Source organism: Dromiciops gliroides, chromosome 3 (assembly GCF_019393635.1).
Source record: "Dromiciops gliroides isolate mDroGli1 chromosome 3, mDroGli1.pri, whole genome shotgun sequence".
Taxonomy (NCBI): domain Eukaryota; kingdom Metazoa; phylum Chordata; class Mammalia; order Microbiotheria; family Microbiotheriidae; genus Dromiciops; species Dromiciops gliroides.
In genome coordinates, this window is record NC_057863.1 from 38,510,800 (window position 1) to 38,528,919 (window position 18,120).

The 18,120-nt window shown below is 38.9% G+C and overlaps 1 protein-coding gene across 3 annotated transcripts in view; it reads right to left on the reverse strand.

Annotated features, from left to right (window-relative positions):
- Nucleotides 1–11,249: 11,249 nt before the first annotated feature.
- The window catches only part of TBL1XR1 (TBL1X receptor 1), a 148,838-nt gene continuing 141,967 nt past the window's right edge, over nucleotides 11,250–18,120 (reverse strand). For all 3 annotated transcript variants that reach the window (XM_043997163.1, XM_043997164.1, XM_043997165.1), the window contains one exon: nucleotides 11,250–17,633. In XM_043997163.1, the coding sequence (XP_043853098.1) occupies nucleotides 17,607–17,633 (27 nt within the window). In that variant the 3' untranslated portion in view covers nucleotides 11,250–17,606. The remainder of the gene's footprint in view (nucleotides 17,634–18,120) is intronic.

The following is an 18,120-nucleotide window of genomic DNA, read 5'->3' on the forward strand; positions in this document are numbered from 1 at the left end:
TATGAAAAGTTTTGAGTTTATTACACCTTTAAAAACCAATAATTTTAGTATTAGAGTTCAGAAACAAAACAAATTGGCATCATAACCGACAAGAAAGCAGATTGAAGAATTGTGAATGTCTTTTTTAAAATATGGTCGGGTAATAAGTTCATCAAATTTTAACAAAATCCATACTTGACCTTATTTGATATCAACCTGTGTTTTCCTGCTAAAATGTTTGAAAAACAACTGTTTCCAAATGCAAAATGTATGCTTGTACACAGTGAGTTAGAGGCAAGAGCACTGGACTTGGCCTAAGAGGAGCTGAGTTCATGTTATGCATCCAAACCTCTGCAAATTTTGGAACCTTAGGCAAATCACTTCACATGGTAGGCTCCCAGTTTTTCTGAGTCTATGAAAATAATTGATCTCATTTGTGTTTAATATCGCCTTTACTTCCCAATATAGCTTTCCTTCATCCTTCACACAGAAAGCCAACCCTTAGTATAAAAAAGAGGGAGAAAAAAGAAGTTCAGTAAAGCTAATTCACACATTGACTGAGTTTGGCAATATCTACAGTATTCCACGGTCTCCTACCTCTGCAAAGAAGGGAAATAATTTCTCATATCATATGACCTTTTCCCCTTTTAGTTTGTATTTTTTAAAGTACACATTAAATTTAACAATGGTAGTAACATTGTCCAGTTTATCCACTTCTTTTCTTTGGGGTATTTTTTTATGAATAACTTTTTCTTTTCTTTTTCTTTTTTTATATCCTCATCGTTAGTCACTAACTCCCGCCCCAACTCCAAAAGAAATCTTTCCTTTTAATGAATAATCTAACCGTTCATATCATTCTTTAAGGTTTGTGAAGCCCTTTGTATTCAATAACTGATCCTCACAACAATCCTATGATGTAAGTGCTAGTATTATTCTCGTTTTACTGAGACTGAGACAAGTTAAGTGACTTGCCCAAGCTAGCCAATGTCTAAAGTAGACATTGAATTTAGTTTTCTGACTCCAAGGTCTAGTTACTCTAGCCTCCATGCCATCTAGTAATTTCTTAAATTCAGTCAATGAAAACAAATCAAGATGTTGACCAGGTCTGAAAATGCATGTCCCTCTCCACATCTCTATTCAGTGGCCCCTCTGCTAAGAGGGTGCCCCATCATCAGTTTTCCAAAGCCAGGATTGAGGTATGATCTATTCTTTTTTTTTTTTTTTTTTGGTGGGGCAATGAGAGTTAAGTGACTTGCCCAGGGTCACACAGCTATTAAGTGTCAAGTGTCTGAAGCCAGATTTGAACTCAGGTCCTCCTTAATCCAGTGCACCACCTAACTGCCCTGGTTTCCTTTTCTAAATCTTCATTTACCATCCCTTTAAATGATGCCCTTCCTAAGGTCATTTCTAGGTTGGATGTGGCCATTTTCTTTTGAAGCTGGGTGTTTTAAAGAGGGCTCAATTCTTTGGGGGAGTTGGATAAAAGAGGACTTTTCCCCCTATCTGATCTGTGATTTCATTGATGTAGGGAGTTCCTAGTGGGACATTTCCTCCAACAATGCAAATGGCTCTTCAATTTCATATCTTAGAGAGTTGTCTTAGAGATACTAAGAATTTAAGTGACTTGGCAGCCAAGAGGCATCAGAAAAGGAACTTCAGACCTTCCTGAATCTGAGAACACCATGTTTGCTCCACTGTGCTACCAATAGAGATAAACATGCATAATTAAATTTGAGAGACAGGAATTAATGCATTAAGAATTTGCTTGTCCTGATAACTCTGACAGCACTGAGTCACATAAAATGTAAATTATCAAATACTTGGCATTTGTACTAGTTGGGTGGAACACCCTGGATCCCTAACTTCCCCTCATTGGAGGCTCTTCAAAATAACTGAGTTTATTTACGTTTTTGTGAAATGACTGTGTCAGAAACATACAGGTTTAAAAACCAACAACAACAACCCTGTAATTTGAGGGCAGGGAACAGAATGATTCTCCCAGTCTGCTTTTTTTTTTTTTAATTATGCCCTTCTTTAGCATTGAGCATTTGGATTATATGCAATCTTTTGGAGGCATCTTCATCTGAATAGGACTGTGGGCTGCCATTTTACACGATGAAGAAGATTAGATGGAAGCATGAAAATTGACTTTAAAAGGAAAGAAAAATACCATTTTTACACTCAATCTCCCAGCATTTATTTTTGATTTCCAATGTGTATTTCCTTTTCCAGTTTGCTGCAAGCTTCATCTTAAAGTGTGTGGTTTGTTTGTTTCTTGGAGGGTAACTGTAAAATGCTTGGAGGAGGCATTGCTGTCTGCATAGGGGGAAGGGGTTACCTCAAGTTCTGTCCTCACTTCACCTCCACATTCTGCCTTGCTCCCAGACTCAATCACATCTATGGTTTCAACCTTACATAATTAGGCAAATGACTCCCAGCTCTATACATCCAGCCCTGATCTTCCAAGTTTCAGATCTGTGTCTTCAAATATCTTGTTAGAAATGATTATAACCAATATCTTGGGGAGATTCAGAGCTCCCCCCACTTCTTTAATAGTTTTGATTTTTCAAGGTCCAGTTTCTCCTTGATAAGACTGTATTAACTCCCTTCATCTTGGTCAGTCCCCACCCAACCTTGCAAGTAATTTAATTTAGGGTGGAAAGCTCGTTGTGTTCTGCTAAAGCTTGGGTAGAGATAGCTCATTTTGTTGACATAGCCAAGCTTCTCCATCGTGGGGTCACAGCCCACCCATTGGAAAGAGTATACATTCTTTAAATTGAAAGCCCAAGGCTGGGGGTGGCCTGGTATAGCCTACCTCCAATTATGTTAACCAATTAGAACTGATTGCTGTTTGATGAACTCCCTACTGTTTCAAGGGTATATAAGCTGTGAGCCCCATCACCATGATTGTCTTTTGACTAAGAGAGACAGCCAAATGACCATGCTTTTATTAATAGCCTGCCAGTCTTATTAATAAAATGATTAAATTACCCAGAAACTGTCTCTCAAATTTTTAATCATCACAGACTACAAAACTTTTAGATTTTACTGTCCCATCAATACTTCAAACTCAGCATGCCAGAAACTGAGCTTTTCTTTTCTACCAAATCTCTTCTTGACTTCTATTTCCATCATTGTCACTACTTGTTTCTCAGTCTGGCTCAAAGTTCTTGCTTACCTGTTAAATCTAATGACCAAATCTTGTTGATTCTGTATCTGCTTCCTTATGTTTTCACTGACACCATTCCAGTCCAGTCTGTAATGATCATAGGCCAGGGTATTTCAGTAGCTCCATAACTGGCCTTCTTTCCTACAAACTAGGCCCCTCCCTCCGATTCATCCAAATGCTACCACATTGGATCATGGGACCATAGGTGTAGAGCCAAGAGAGATTTTAGAGACCATCTCATTCAACCACCACATTTTATACATGAAAACTTTGATCAAGGAAATGACTTGAGTACTAAGATACAGATCTGAGATTTTTACACTTTTGTTATTTCTAGTTGTGAACTCAAAACGTTGTTAGTGTTTTAATTTCTGTTATCTTGAATAATGGAAAAATATCAGTATTGAGTTCTAGCATCCTCTATTCAGAATGGTCTGATTAGTCTAATTAGAATTGAGATAATTTTGATATTAATTAATATTAGTAATAATAGTTAGCATTTATATAACACTATGTATCGGGCACTGTGTTAAACACTTTACAAATATTATCTCATTTGATCCTCACTAAAACACTGTGAGGTAGGGGGGCAGCTAGCTGGTGCAGTGGATAAAGCACTGGCTCTGGATTCAGGAGGACCCAAGTTCAAACCTGGCCTCAGACACTTGACACTTACTAACTGTGTGACCTTGGGCAAGTCACTTAACCCTCATTGCCCCACCAAAAAAAAAAAAAAAAAAAGCTTGGAATTCAAACCCAGGTCACTAGATAACAGAATCTAAAAAGTAGAAGGGATCTTTCAAACGATTTGGTACAACCTGCAGCTGAGCAGGAGTCCATGGTATCCTTATCACATTCTCACTAAGCCCTCTCCTTTACTTGGAATGCTATTCCTCTTCTCTTCTGAGTCCTGGCTTCCCTGGACTCTTTCAAAACTCAGTCCGAATCCTTTTTCTGCATGCAGATAGCATCATTCTTCATATGTCCTTTATTTTTATTTTGTATATTTATAATAATCAAAATCCTACCTTTAACAAGATCACCTTCCTACTCCATGCCTTCCTTCCCCAACCCACTCCCTCTGAGACTCCCTTTGATTTACATTAAATGTATTATTATATACATTCTTTTTTTAATATTGTCTCTGATAGAATGTAATCTTCTAGAGAGTAGAGGTTATGTTTTTACCTTTCTTTATCCCAACACTTAGACTTTTTAAAAGTTCAAGAGACAATTTCTGGGTAATTGATCATCTTATTAATAGTGCTAGCATTTTATTCATAAAAAGAATTATCATTTGGCCATCTCTCTTAGAACAAAGACAATCATTGTGGCGGGCTCACAGTTTATGTGTCCTAGGAAAAGTGATTGTTCCAGAGGGTGGCAATCAACTCTGATTGGTTAACAATTAGTGATAGGTGTAAAAAACCCCAAAACAAAAACAATTAATGATAGGTGGACCTATTCTAATGAGTGGCTACAAGAGTGACATCATGTCACTCTTGGACAAGGGGACTGCCTCTACACCCAGATCAACATAGCCTTGGGCAACCTAGATAGAGGATCTACCTTCACCCAATTTAGCTAGAGTGGAACACAATGGGCAGGGATTCTTTTTTAGATTAGAAGTCTGATCTAGTTGGGTGGAGTAGCAATACCTTCCATCCACTCCAGTCCTTGAGAAACTGGGTTTCACACAAGGAAATAGGACAGGGAAAAAAAGCTTGGGTCTCCCCAATTTTAATAATTGGCTATTCATATGAGAAATAATCATTTCTTTCAGCCCAATCCCTGGAATGTAGGAAGGGTTTAATAGATGCTTGCTGACTAATCCCATCTCTGCTTAAAGACATCCAGTGGTTGGGAGATTCACTATCTTTGAAAGTAGCTATTTGGGGATAGCTAATTGTTAGGAAGATTTTTCTGACATTGCTTGAATCACCTTTCCTTAACTTCCATTCACTGGTCCAATTTCTGTCTTATGGAGCAAAGCAGAACCAGTCTAAGCAAAGAAACAGGATAGCACTATATGCTAATTCCTCAAAAGTCACTGTAAGAATTTACTGTTAGTACTCAAATTCAAAGATGACACTGACTAAAATTTTAAGGGCATTTTTGAGAGCTCTCTATAATAATGTGAAACAACAAAAGCAATTTTCAAAGTTTAAATATAGTTTTGTGATATTATGCTAACTACTACTCCACGGAATAGGTATTCTAACTTCTATACAGTATTGGAAACAATATATTACTGTGAGTTTTTAAGAAATTATGGGGGGCAGCTAGGTGGCACAGTGGATAGAGCACTGGCCCTGGATTCAGGAGGACCTGAGTTCAAATTCGGCCTCAGACACTTAACATTTACTAGCTGTATGACCCTGGGCAAGTCACTTAACCCCAATTCACTCACACTCACACACACACACACACACACACAAATTATGTAGTTTGGTGGGCTTTTTTCCCCCCAGCTACTCAACTAGCAATTTATTAAGCACTATTACTATACAGCTAAGTGCTGGGGATACAAACACTTAGTAGAAAGACTGTCCTGGACCTCAAGGAGTTTATATTCTAATGGAGAAAAACAAAACATGAAGGGAAAATGAAATGGGATGTGGGGGAGAGAAAGTAGAAGGCCAGAATGCAAGCTGAAAATGAATGATTTTTCAATTATCATGATTTTTTTCTCATTCCCACTATTCCCCAGCCACTTGGGGGGGGGGGGAGAGAAAGAAAGAAAGAAGTACAGATCATATAAGCATAGTTGAGCAAAACAAATTCTAACATTGGACACTTCCAAAAAAAATTCTTCTCATTCTGCATATTGGCCCATCATCTCTCTGGCATAATGTGGTGGACTGGACTTAAAGAGTCAGAAAGACCTGAGTACAAATCCTGCCTCTGACACTTAACAGCTGTGTGACCCTAGGCAGGTCACTTACCCTCTCAGCCTCAGTTTCTTCATCTGTAAGATAGGAAAGATAATGGCACCTACCCCTCAAGATTGTGGTGAGGACCAAATGAGATAGCATGTGCAAAGCGCTTTGTAAACCTGAAGTAGCTAATGGCCCAAGGATAGTAAGATTAAAATTCTGATTAAAATGTTAGATGATTTCTAAGTCCTGGTCTTCACCAGGAAAATATTCTAGTAAAAATCCATGTTGATTTAAAAAAAGCATAAGCTACCATTTTTATTGGTCTAATTCAGTTGCTTTTCCTGAATGTTAATGTGTATGAGACATTGAGGCAAAGTTAAATCAGAACTAGACTTGAAGTCTGGAAGTCCCAAGTTCAGATGCAACTTCAGATCCCTAGTAGCAGGGGAGACTTAGGGCAAGTCACACCCTCTCCCTTTCTCAGTTTCTTCATTTGCAAAAACTTGGATAATTGCTCATATAACAAAAGGGGAATATCCGCGAAATGTGTATAGATCTGTAACCTTTAAAGCTCCAAGTTAATTGTTCTGTAAATAACAAATGCACATATCCCCTCAGGCATCCAAGAATCAGGTAAAATGGAGATCCCCTGATAAGGAAATCAGTCAACAATTGGGGGCATAGGATAAAGGGTCCAAAAAAAAAAATTTAAACCACCTCTGAGCCCTGGAGAAAAGCCCAAGAGAAAGGAGAGGGAAGATTTGCATTCCTCAGTGCAATGTATTGGAAAGATTAGTGAACTTCAGATTCAGACTGGGTCAAACCCAAGATCAGCTATTGAATATCTCTGAGAGTGGGGGCTGATGAGTCTGTCTCTGGGCCTGACTTATATGCAGAATAAGGAAGGGAGTTAACCTAGAGGCCGCAGTCTATCTTCAGGTAATAAGGCTTAAATTGGGAGAGAAGAGGAATGAATGACCGGGCCCCTCTCATTTAACTAGACCATAACCAAAGGGAGACCCAGAGGATCAGATATGAACCACATTCTTGAAAGCTGAGGTAGTGAGAAACCAAAAGACAAGAGAATTAGCTGATGGTGACAATTTATTTTTTCTGCCTTAGAATATTCAGCCTTTGGTCCATTGGAATTCTAGGTCAAAAGAAAAACCAGCTGTTTTTGCATCTCCTACCTTTTTATGGCAGTCGACCTAAGGCTTTGGCCAGTTGATAACAGACAAGGTCTAATTGGTCATTGTTTTCTGGGGTTAGGTGGCTCATGTTGGTGGTCATAGAATCATTGGATCCTCTCTTCAACCCACCTAACAAATGGTCATCGTCCTTTCAATGTCAGCTTGAAGCTTTCTATGTGTAATACCCCAGTGATCTGTGCTTGGTATGGAGTTAACATTTTTCTCCCTGTCAGTTATTTGGTTAAAGGCATAAATGGTAGGTCTATCAAATTTGTAGATGGCACAAAGCTGGGGGGAATAGTTAGCACAGTTGATAATTCATGATCCTCAAAGACCACAGTGGGCTAGGATAGACAGTCAAATCAAATGAGATTTATGAATAAATGTAAACTCCAATACTTGGGATCAAAGAATTAACTTCAAAAGTAGAATGTCCAGGGGAGTGGTAGCAAGTTAAGGTTTTGTCATTGTGGAGAAGATCTGGGGTCCTTAGTGAACTTCAAGCCCGATGTGTCTAAGGTGTGATAAGGTTTTTAAAAAAATCTAATAAAATCACAGGCTACATTTAGGGGAATGTTGTCAAGGTCAAGAGGGTGCTAATACCATAGTATATATATATAAGGTCAGGGCATTTCTAAATAATCATTTTGGAACGACATATTGGAGGTTGGTAAGCTGGAGACAATCCAGAGATGGGGCAATCAGGACAGCGAGGAGTCTTGAGTCCAAGCTGCTATAAGGACCAGAAGGAACAGGCTGTTTTGTTTCATCCAGAGCACAGAAGTCTTAGGGGACAGGGGAGGAGGTCACAATCATTTGAGTATTAGAAGACCTTTCAGGTGGTAGAGCAATTGACCTCGGAGGGCTCAATTAGAAGGAAGGATGGAAGTGGCAAAGACAGGTTTAGATTTATAAGGAAACCCTTTCAAACAGCGATCCCAAAATGGGATTTCTCCAAGAGGTGGTGACTTCCTATCTTACCAGAGGTCTTCAAGGAAATCCTAGATAAAACATAATCCTTACCCTTGCCCCCATCCATTTTAGGGGTATGCAAGAGGCATTTCATGTTCTGTTGGTTGAACTAAGCTGTCTTTGAAGTCCCTTCCACATCCTGCTGGGGAAAGAATGGCATGGCTGAAAAAATATCAAAAGGACTGCTCATAAGAAGGTGAACTGACAAGGGGCTCACGCGGGAGTCCAGTGAAAAGACCACTGAATGGGTCTGAGGAAATGGTTCCAATTGCGGCTCTGCCACTTATTCGATGCGATCCTGTCCATTTGAAATATGGCATCAAGACTGGATGACTGTTGAGGTTTCTTCTAGCTCTATGATTCTCTTTGTTTGGGTGAGAGTGCATGAAGGAAGGAGGCAATCACGGAGGCAGCCAAGGCCATCTCTAATACATACCTTTGGTTTCCTCAGTTGTCCAAATGCTACGTGGGGCCAAAGAGAAAACATCCCAAACTGGTCGTGCAGCAATTCACCTGCCCCAGTGCCTATAGAAGGTTGAAACAATTTGAATTGGGTAAACCCTTCCTTGAAGTTGCTGGCAAAAATCACTGCCTCTTTGTGGAAGGTTAAGATTAAGATAATAGGAGAAAACAGGCCAAGGTTTAGGATTAAAGCACTTGTGGACTTAAGTCACACATGAGTCCAGCTCCAAGTCGGCTAGAGCAGTTAGAATCCAGAATGGGAACACAAAGAAGATTCACATCACAGACAAAGAAAAATTCGGTTTCATTTTGAGCTCCATTAAGATGGCAGACGTTTCTGTTCTTAGTGAAAAGAATTCCCTATCAAAAACCTATGATTTTATTAGTCCTCCCTGCAACTCTCAGATCTTGACCTGTCTATAACTTTGTGGTTTATAAAGTTGTCAGAGGTTCAAAAGGGTTCAGTGTCTTGCCCAGGCCACACAAGTGTCATCGGCTGGTTTTGAACTTAGGTATTCCAGATTCTCAAGTCTACCTCTCTTCACATGTGCCATAAAGGGCATGCCAGAGTGAAGTACTTAAGATGGTTGATATTGTTGGTAAGAACTGAAGCCTAAATAAAGGCCAATGTGATTAATCACCTTCCCCTCGCTCCCTATCCCAATGATAGCAGAATTGATTTTATATTCTAAGCTTTAAACAAAACATTTTCCAATCTTAGATGACATCCAATAGCAAAGACAGAGACATAGTAGCTACAACAGCTCAGGAGGGACAGAATAATCACTGAACAGCACAATCCTGCCCCAAATACCAGTTTAAACAAGGGTACTACATAACAAACTCTCCAATCTGGTAAAGTCGAGCTATTCGCTGCTCACTGCTCCATTCTCATCTCACTTCCTTTACTCCTGCTCGCCCATACTGCTCATCTCTGCCTTTTGAAACAAATACTTCCCTTCTACAAGGTCTAGGTCAAGTACTGACTATGTCGTGGTTCCCAGCAGCCCAAAAGTGAATGCTCCCCAAAATCAAGTTTTATCTCCCCTTATCAGACAGTCTTGGGGGTAAGGACAATCTCAAAGCGTTGTGCAAACTTTAACAAATCATAAAAGTGAGCATCATTTCATCCTCATCTCCCCAGTGAGTCCTACAAAGCAGGAGCCAATGGAATGCAAGCTTCTTGAGGGTAGAGATGGCTTTGTTTTTTTCTCTCTATGACCAGCACTTAGTATGATGCCTTGTAAATAGCAGATGACAACAAATATACCTATACGATTGGATAACAGGTGCTTGCTGAGCTGGCGTCCACAGTGATAGTGCCTTATTATAGTGGTTGTGCTTAAGTTGTCCTCCACCTTTCTGCCTGCTGGTTTTAAAGTCACTCTGTACCAAAGTTCCCAAATGAGTGTGCATGCCACATAATCGGAAAAAAAAACCCCACCTGACTCATTGAGGCAAAAAGCGCAAAACAAGTTTTGATAGAGCTAGGAAGAAGCATGGGGTGCCAATAACTAATAGACAGGCCTACTCCTTCCTTTAGCTGGGGTGTCTGAAGCTTACCTGTCACTCGCTGTCATCTCTACAGACTAGGAATCTAATTTAGGGTTTGGAGATGCCCTTAAGAGACTTTCTACTTCAGGCTTCTTGCATTCGCTTTTTGTACCACGGCCCCCTTTGGCATGATATCAGAAACAGATTTTTAAATGCATAAAATGAAGCACGTATGATTCCAAAAGAAACGAGTTATACTAAAATGCAGTTATCAAAACCTTAAAAAAAAAAGTTCAGAGACTCATGATTAAGGTCTCCTCCCCGAGCCAGACCAACTCCCATTTTACAAATAAATTAGAACATCCTCCTGACCATTCCATTTATTAAGTGCCTACTATCTGCCAGACACGGTGTCAGGTGCAGGAGATACAAAAGCTGCCTCTGTCCTCAAAAACTTCTTCTCCTGACAAAAATGGCAACCCTTGACATACCTAGCAAGTAACTTACTCCTTCAAGTACCAACTTACATAGGTCTTTGTGTATATGACAAATGTCCTCATAATGTGTTGCATATTTTGCCTGCCCTCCAAAACAGAGGACAGAAGATAGGGTTTAACCCTTTCCTGATGATGGAGTGGCTTCCGTGCAACCATTTGTTCTTGGACTTTGTGTCCACATAGCCAGCATTCTGATCTCGAGCTGTCAGAAAGCCAGAGAAATCTCTGGTGGTTCCTCTATACTCTGCAACCTGCTTTGCTATTTTTAAATGTGCTGTGGACTAGGAAATTAACTCATGAAGTTTATTAAATCTGCCTGTTAGGTAAGTCAAGAAGGTGAGTGAGGGCCAAGAATCCAAGAGCATACTTGTGGTGGCAGATGTGGGTTTCGTGGCAGGAATCTCTTTTGGTGAGATGAAGTTATCTCAAGTACAGCCCCCGCCAGCTAAGCGAAGGCATTGTTGTATTTCTCTTTCTTTCGTTCGTTCTTATGTTGGTATTATTGCCTGCCTACTTAATGCTGCCAATGGCCAAAAAACCCCCAGGATTTCCATTTTCCGACACACTAAAAGATACTTTGTTGAATGTATTTTAAAAGATAAAGAAATTTCAAGGAATTCCTATAAAAATTTTAATACAAAATATTACAAGCTAGAACAAATCAGCGTGGAGATATGACATTTGATAAGAAGCACAGAAACAAGTAGAGGGTTAACATTTCATCGATGATTTGGAGATACTGATAATAAACCTAGATACTGTAGTGAGAGGCACCATAAAACTTATTTGCACACAAATATGTTGGGAAAATAGTAAAACCTCATTTGACATATAAGAACTATAATGTATAATAGTGAGGAAACCAAAAATATCCCCATCTTTGCTTATGACTGGAAGCAATTAGTTGTACCATGAGTATATGTGGAACTCTCCACTAGTGATCCTCAGTTCCATTTCAAAGGCTTAATATGTAATGGATTGGCTACAGTCTGTGTCATGCAAGCAAAGGGAAGCCACTGATTGAGAAAGGCTGTCTGAAAAAGATAACTGTAGTTTTCCTAACATAGGCTAAGGTTATGGTCAAGTAATAGTTGTAAACAGTTATGCTTTTATTGGAGTACTGAATTCAACTCCAAAGTTTTAAGGGAAAGGATGATTACGTAAACATTCACATGCACACAAGGACCAATGATATGGAAATACTTCTGTGGGAGAGTTAAAAAGGTTTAGGTTAACTTCAATGAAAAATCAGAAACTAATATTAGCCTGATGGATGACATCTTCAGACATAGTGTCAAATTATCATTTAGTCTGTTTTAAAGGGCCTAGTATACCTGACCAGCTGAGGATGGCACCAAAAAAGGGTATTCGTTTTAAACTTTCACAAGGAGTTGGGCCAAAGAATGTGTATGGGAGAGCACAGCATCTCGGACACAAGAAAGATCCTTTTTTGTTACTCTAGTAGAGCTCGGGAAGACTGACTGAACCCAAGGACCCGTTGGTGTTGTTCCATGACACAGTTAAGAGCTTGTTGTTACAATGCTGTTTTACTGAAAATAATTCATAACAACTGACTAGCCCTCAAATGACTAGATGCTTGCTTTAGTAATACAAAAGAGAGTAAAATCCAGATTAATTTAAGGTCCCATCTTATAATCCTCAGTGGTTCAACACTATTAATTATATTGTACTAAATGGAAAAGTGCCCATTGGCAACTGGGTATAAGGAGTGGGATTGTTTGGAAATTGTGCCCATGCAACTTGAAAAAACACCATGACAGTTTCTAATTTCTTGGTGGAAGTTCTTCTCTATTTTACATGGGTACATGTGAGACAATCGACATGCTCTGTTATGATAGCTAACTTAGAGCAAAATAAGTTTATTCTACAATAGAACATGAAAGGAATAAAAATCAAGTCAAATGTAAACAGGAAATTGTAAACAAGAAAAAATTATAACACCCCTCTCTCTTTACCAGTAAATATTCTATACAAACTACATATGTATCAAAAATTTTATATTTATATTTATATTTTTATATATATTTATATATATATATACACAGCCAACATAATATCAAAATATATTTTATTCTGGACCTCTTTTCAGATCTGATTCAAATTACAGTTGTCAGAGCAATACAATGCAAATGGAAACTGCAACAGGGACATATGCCTCCAAGGGATGGGGGCGTTGGGGTAAGCCATTGTGATGTAGAACCAAAATAGATCCTAAGTGTAATTCACATGGTCCAGGACAGCCTAGAACATCTCTATCAGTCTTCCTCAGACAATAATCATGAAAACTGAATAAAAGTCCTTTAACAAGTACAAAAAACTGTCATGGGCTGGTTTACACTTTGACAACAGTTGTAAGTTAACTGGATAACTAAAGAAATGATGCAGACGTTTGAATCCAGTGCTATAGGTAGGCTCACAGAATTAGACCCAAAGGATTTGTAAAATCAAAATTAAACCATTACAACTACAATGTCAAAGTCAGGAGAGAAAAAAAAATTTACTTCTGTATTCAAGGATTATAGAGCCACAGAATGCAGCCTTAAAAAAAAAAAAAGAAAAAGAAAGAAAGAAATAGATAAGTACACTGGACTAGATACAACATGCAGAATGTTTTCCTGAACTTATCCACAAATTCCAAAAAACATTATGAAATAGCTTACTAGGAAAAAAGGCATGCCCTAAGTCGTCACCCTGCATCAACATTGTAAACTTAGAGGCGGGAACAGAATGCTATACCTCCTCAGACTACTGATCTAAGATGCTCTATCTCTAAATCAGTGTATGGAAAAAAAAAAAAAAAAGGAACAACCCCAACATAACTTGAACTTCTCCTCACTTAAAAAATTCTCTTCTCTACCTTTAACCAGATTTATGTTTAAGAAAAACAAAAACAAAAACAAAAACAAAAACCTTTTGATACTGAATTGTGATACTTCAGAGCTATCACTGGAAGAAAAGGTCATTCCTAACTTCCCTCCCCACCTTTCACCCCTATCAGGGTCTCTTGTTGATTTGCTGCTGTTCCCTAAATATGGCATTTGCTGCCATGCCACAATGTTGGTCCACCAAAAAGAGGGTTTCCTGGGAACTTTTGGATGTGACCTACTAGTAGTATGCATGTGTCTGTCACCCAAGTACTGTCTGCAACAAGTTGGAGCAGAACGCAGGATATGCAGAGAAACATGACACGCCACGCCCTGAGCTGAGGAAAATGAGAATTGCTCCTAATTGAGTAAATGGCACTGAGCGAGATCTGAGACATCGGTTCTGCTCATCTCGTGAAACCCCAATTCCCCTTTGCCCACATCAGCTCCCTATGATTCACACAGAATCCCTCTGCAAAGGCCTGGACATATATTGCCCTTCAGGCCTGTCTATTTCCCAACTATAATTAGACCCTCAACCAACCCTAAACAAAGCTAGTTCCTTAAAAATAGTCATCTCTCATTAAATAATCTATGTGGACATCAAGCAGGGAAAGGAAAAAAAAAAGGAGTGCTTTAAAAGTGAAGGTAAATCAGCACAAATCTTTGGCCTTTCTCTTGACATTTGTGCAGGTCAAAAAGCAAGAAACCTTCCTGTACTGCTTCCATCTGGTGATTCCTGCATTTTGCACCATAATTAGTTGTTAAACCACAAAGGGAGGCACTTTTAGTATTTGTAAAAGATGTTTCATCCTAAATCATATCTAACACTACAGAACTGCTCATCACAACTGGATTATCGATAATAACCTAAGAACTACTTAAAATTTATCATGGCCTAAAATACATCAGAAAGTCAATGATGTGACCTGATCCACACGAATAGAAAAGGTAACAAACACATGAAAGCGTGGCTTCCTTCCCTACATGGACATGGACAATGAGATTCCTGCGTACGCTTTAGGAATGAATGGGAAACTTAACAGCTCCTCTGGTTTGACTTTCTCTCTTAACCAACTAGTCCCCCAAGTTTTCAGCTCCTTCCCTATGATAACAAATTCATCAGTGTAGCTTATACTAAAATGATCAGAGCATAATCTTATTCAGATCAGAGTATGATCATATTCTCCCAGAAGAACTACCACCATTTCAGTCATCGGCCCTTGGGAAAATGGGGGGGGGGGGGAGAGATAAGAAGAGGAGAGGGGGAAAAGGAAGGGGGACACAAACCAGGAACTCCATAAATACAGTACTTTGCAAGGCTGGCCAGTACATTTATGCTCTAGACTCTCTCTTTCTTTCTCTCTTTTTTAAACAGCTTAGGAGCAGCATCGTGGCACATCAGCAGGCAATGATGATATTGAGAACAGCAGCAAAAATAAATAAATAATCCCATGTTCATTAAGAGCCCAGGCCTCCTACGTGGATACCTCTCAGTAAGACGAGACCTCAGGGTAATAAAGCTCTGTATTTGTAACTGTGTAGGGTTCCTATTATGGATGTTTTCTGTAAGGAAAAGAGCCAAAGATCAAAAAAGGAAAAATGACAAGAGCATAAAAATGTAGCTGTCTACTCTGGCAGCCATATTGCAGAATTCCTTGACTATCTTTTTATAATTGGCTGAAAAAACCAGTCAATAACTGTATGCAAATGAATAAATCGTCCATATCAAAATACAAAAGTCCTATCAATAATCACCTCTGACTTTCAGATTTAAATTCAGTGCAATTGACAAATGCATCGCTAAAGGAAAACGCAGCTTAAACATATTCAAAACATTTGTGTCTATTCCTGGGAGCACATTTAAAAATTATTGCACAGATTTTTTTTATTTTTTACTTTTTTTTTTTTAAACAACAACAGAGGTCAGCCACAGACACAGACCTCCACCAATAAAAGCAGGATGTCCAAGCGCCAGATGCTCAGTCTATGAGGTTTCCTACATAACTCACAGGGTAATTGTTCCAAACATCTGTCATGTGTTCCAAAACCCTAAAAAGAGCTGGCACGGAAACATCATGAATGACTGCCTTTCTGGATATGATTTTTAAAAAATGCTGTGATTTAGAATAGATTCCCCACTAATAACTGGGGTACATAGAGAACAATGAATGTGGAATTAAGTGTATTCTCTTTACCAAAGGCCAATGTTATCCTACCTTAGCAAAATGAAGACTTGCTTCAAGTCATATTAGTTTGTAAAAATAGCAGAAAATCAATGGCAAAAAAAGCTGCATTATTTGGGTTAAATCAATTTATGCCTAAACTAAGAAAAAGTAGATTAACTTTTTTTAAAGCAATAATAGTCACAAAATTATTAGTGATTGAAATAGTGTTATAAAATGGTTAACTTTGCAAAGCTCTGTGATAGAAGCCATCCCTTAATTAAAACATTTGTGACAAAAATTTAACAACTATACTTCTTTGAAATTTATAGCCCTGGAATCTGGCATGAAACATGAAGTGACCCCTTTCAACAGCACACACAAATAGGAGGTGCTGAATTTACAAAAGAAATTTCGGTATACTTTAGTCACGTGAGCGGAACAAAAGTTTGCTATCTGTTGAGAAAAAATATTTGATATTGTAAACAGACTAAAGGACAATATAGTAGTGATTAATAAAAAAAATAGCAGCTTACACCTACTTATACTTGAAAAAAAATAGCCATAAGTTATAATAAACTGCAGAATCAGAGCAGCAGAGACATTAGTGCAAGTATTATTTTTTTAATAAGCTGAATCACTGCTATTTGAACACACCTTAAAGCAAGTCTTCTGTTCTAAAGATTTCTTTTGAAACTAAGGTAGTAAACATTTTGCCACATAATGGCAGTGTTATCAAATATATGCCAAAGGTATTTTGATTTATATAAAGAAAATTGACATGAGAAATTGTTTTAATACTGGAATTTGGTTACATTATATATCAGAACTCCTACACATATGATGGATACTCCTGGTAGAAGCTAATAAACCCTCGTCCAGAAAGATTTTTATCTCTTAAAAACAAAACAAAACAAAACAAAAAACCCCAGAATGCTACTTTGCTCCTTTTCACAATAGTGCACAACTAAACCATAATTAGCTATGGTCTCGAAGCAACAAGATTTTTTCTTTTAATGCAGCTCTTGTATTTGTAAATTAAAAAAAAAAATATTGTGCCCTTCGATTCTTAAGTTTGGCAGAAATATGTCCCAAATAAGAAACTTCTGCATTTCAGCCACACCGCCAGAAAAACCAGAGCAGAATACCCTTTACCAATAACGTACTTTCTTGATTAACATGACCAATGTCATATTTTAGATATATTTTTCTAAAATCACCCTTCACCCCAATACACAACCAATGGAAAACGTGCTCTGAGAGCCACAGAATACACCAAGCATCACTTGGCCTCTTCAAAAGAATGCATTAAAATGTTTTTTAAAATAATTTTTTTTTATGTTTAAAAGGTGAAAAAATAAAGACAAGAAACAGATTTACTCCCTTACTTCCGGCAAACAAAACCCAAAAAGAATGTTTGAAAAGCAAGAAACAACCCATGGCTGCGTGTTTACAAGTATCCATTTTCTCTGTACACATAAACTGCTCATTAAGGAAAAAAAAAAAAGAACATGATCCATCCTATTGATTAGATGGGGAAGGTAGGGGGTGGGGAGAGAGGGGAAGGCTGCCGTTTGTCTCCCGATTTGGTGCACGCACGGTCTGCTTTTGTATAGTCTCGTTCCTTTCCTCTTCTGCTTTTCCTATCCCAAGCTTCTGAATGCAATTTGGGGGCACAGCAGATAAGATGCCAGCACTTGGTGAACAGGATTCACAAGCTGTGACAAAATTCTGTCATCCTCTTCAGGGTGTAATTTTGCTTTGTTTCTATACAGTGTATGTCGAGATTTCTTTTAGGTTTGGCTGTAGTGGACTGGCCATGGTTCAGTGGGACTAGAGCAGGACACGGGTCAGGGACAGTCATTTTGGCTATGTACACATTCATAGTCGGTCCATGGCTTCCAACTAGGAGCACTATTTCCGTAGGTCTAGCACACAAACCTGTAACAAACAAAGTTTTTTACAAGTTAAACTGAGCCGGATATTTCAGAGAACCTTATATCCCCATGACTTTCTTGGGTGGGGCAATCGTGGGAGTGGGTGCTGGCCAGCACTGGGAGGCGCCTAAGAAGAGGCAGGAGGGTGCAGGTGATCAATGGAGAAGGCACCTGAGGGGCTGTTCCTGTGGGCCTGAATCAGAGCTCCACTCTTTCGAGCCCCAGTCTTCCTGGGTGGGGTGAAGGGTGCTGTGCGCCTGCCGAAGAGCCACAGGCTCATTTCCTTCACCCTGTGAGACACCCAAGGCACCAGTGCTAAGAGCCTGGCCTAAGGCAGCAACCCCTTCTTCCAGCCCATGACCATTTCTGTTCAAGGTGGGCGTAGATGTATTTTTACTGGCAAGGGCATTAATGACTCTTTAGGTCAGATTAACTGTCAATTTCTTGATCATAAAGAATAACCAAAGCATCAAAAAGCACCTAATGTGCAG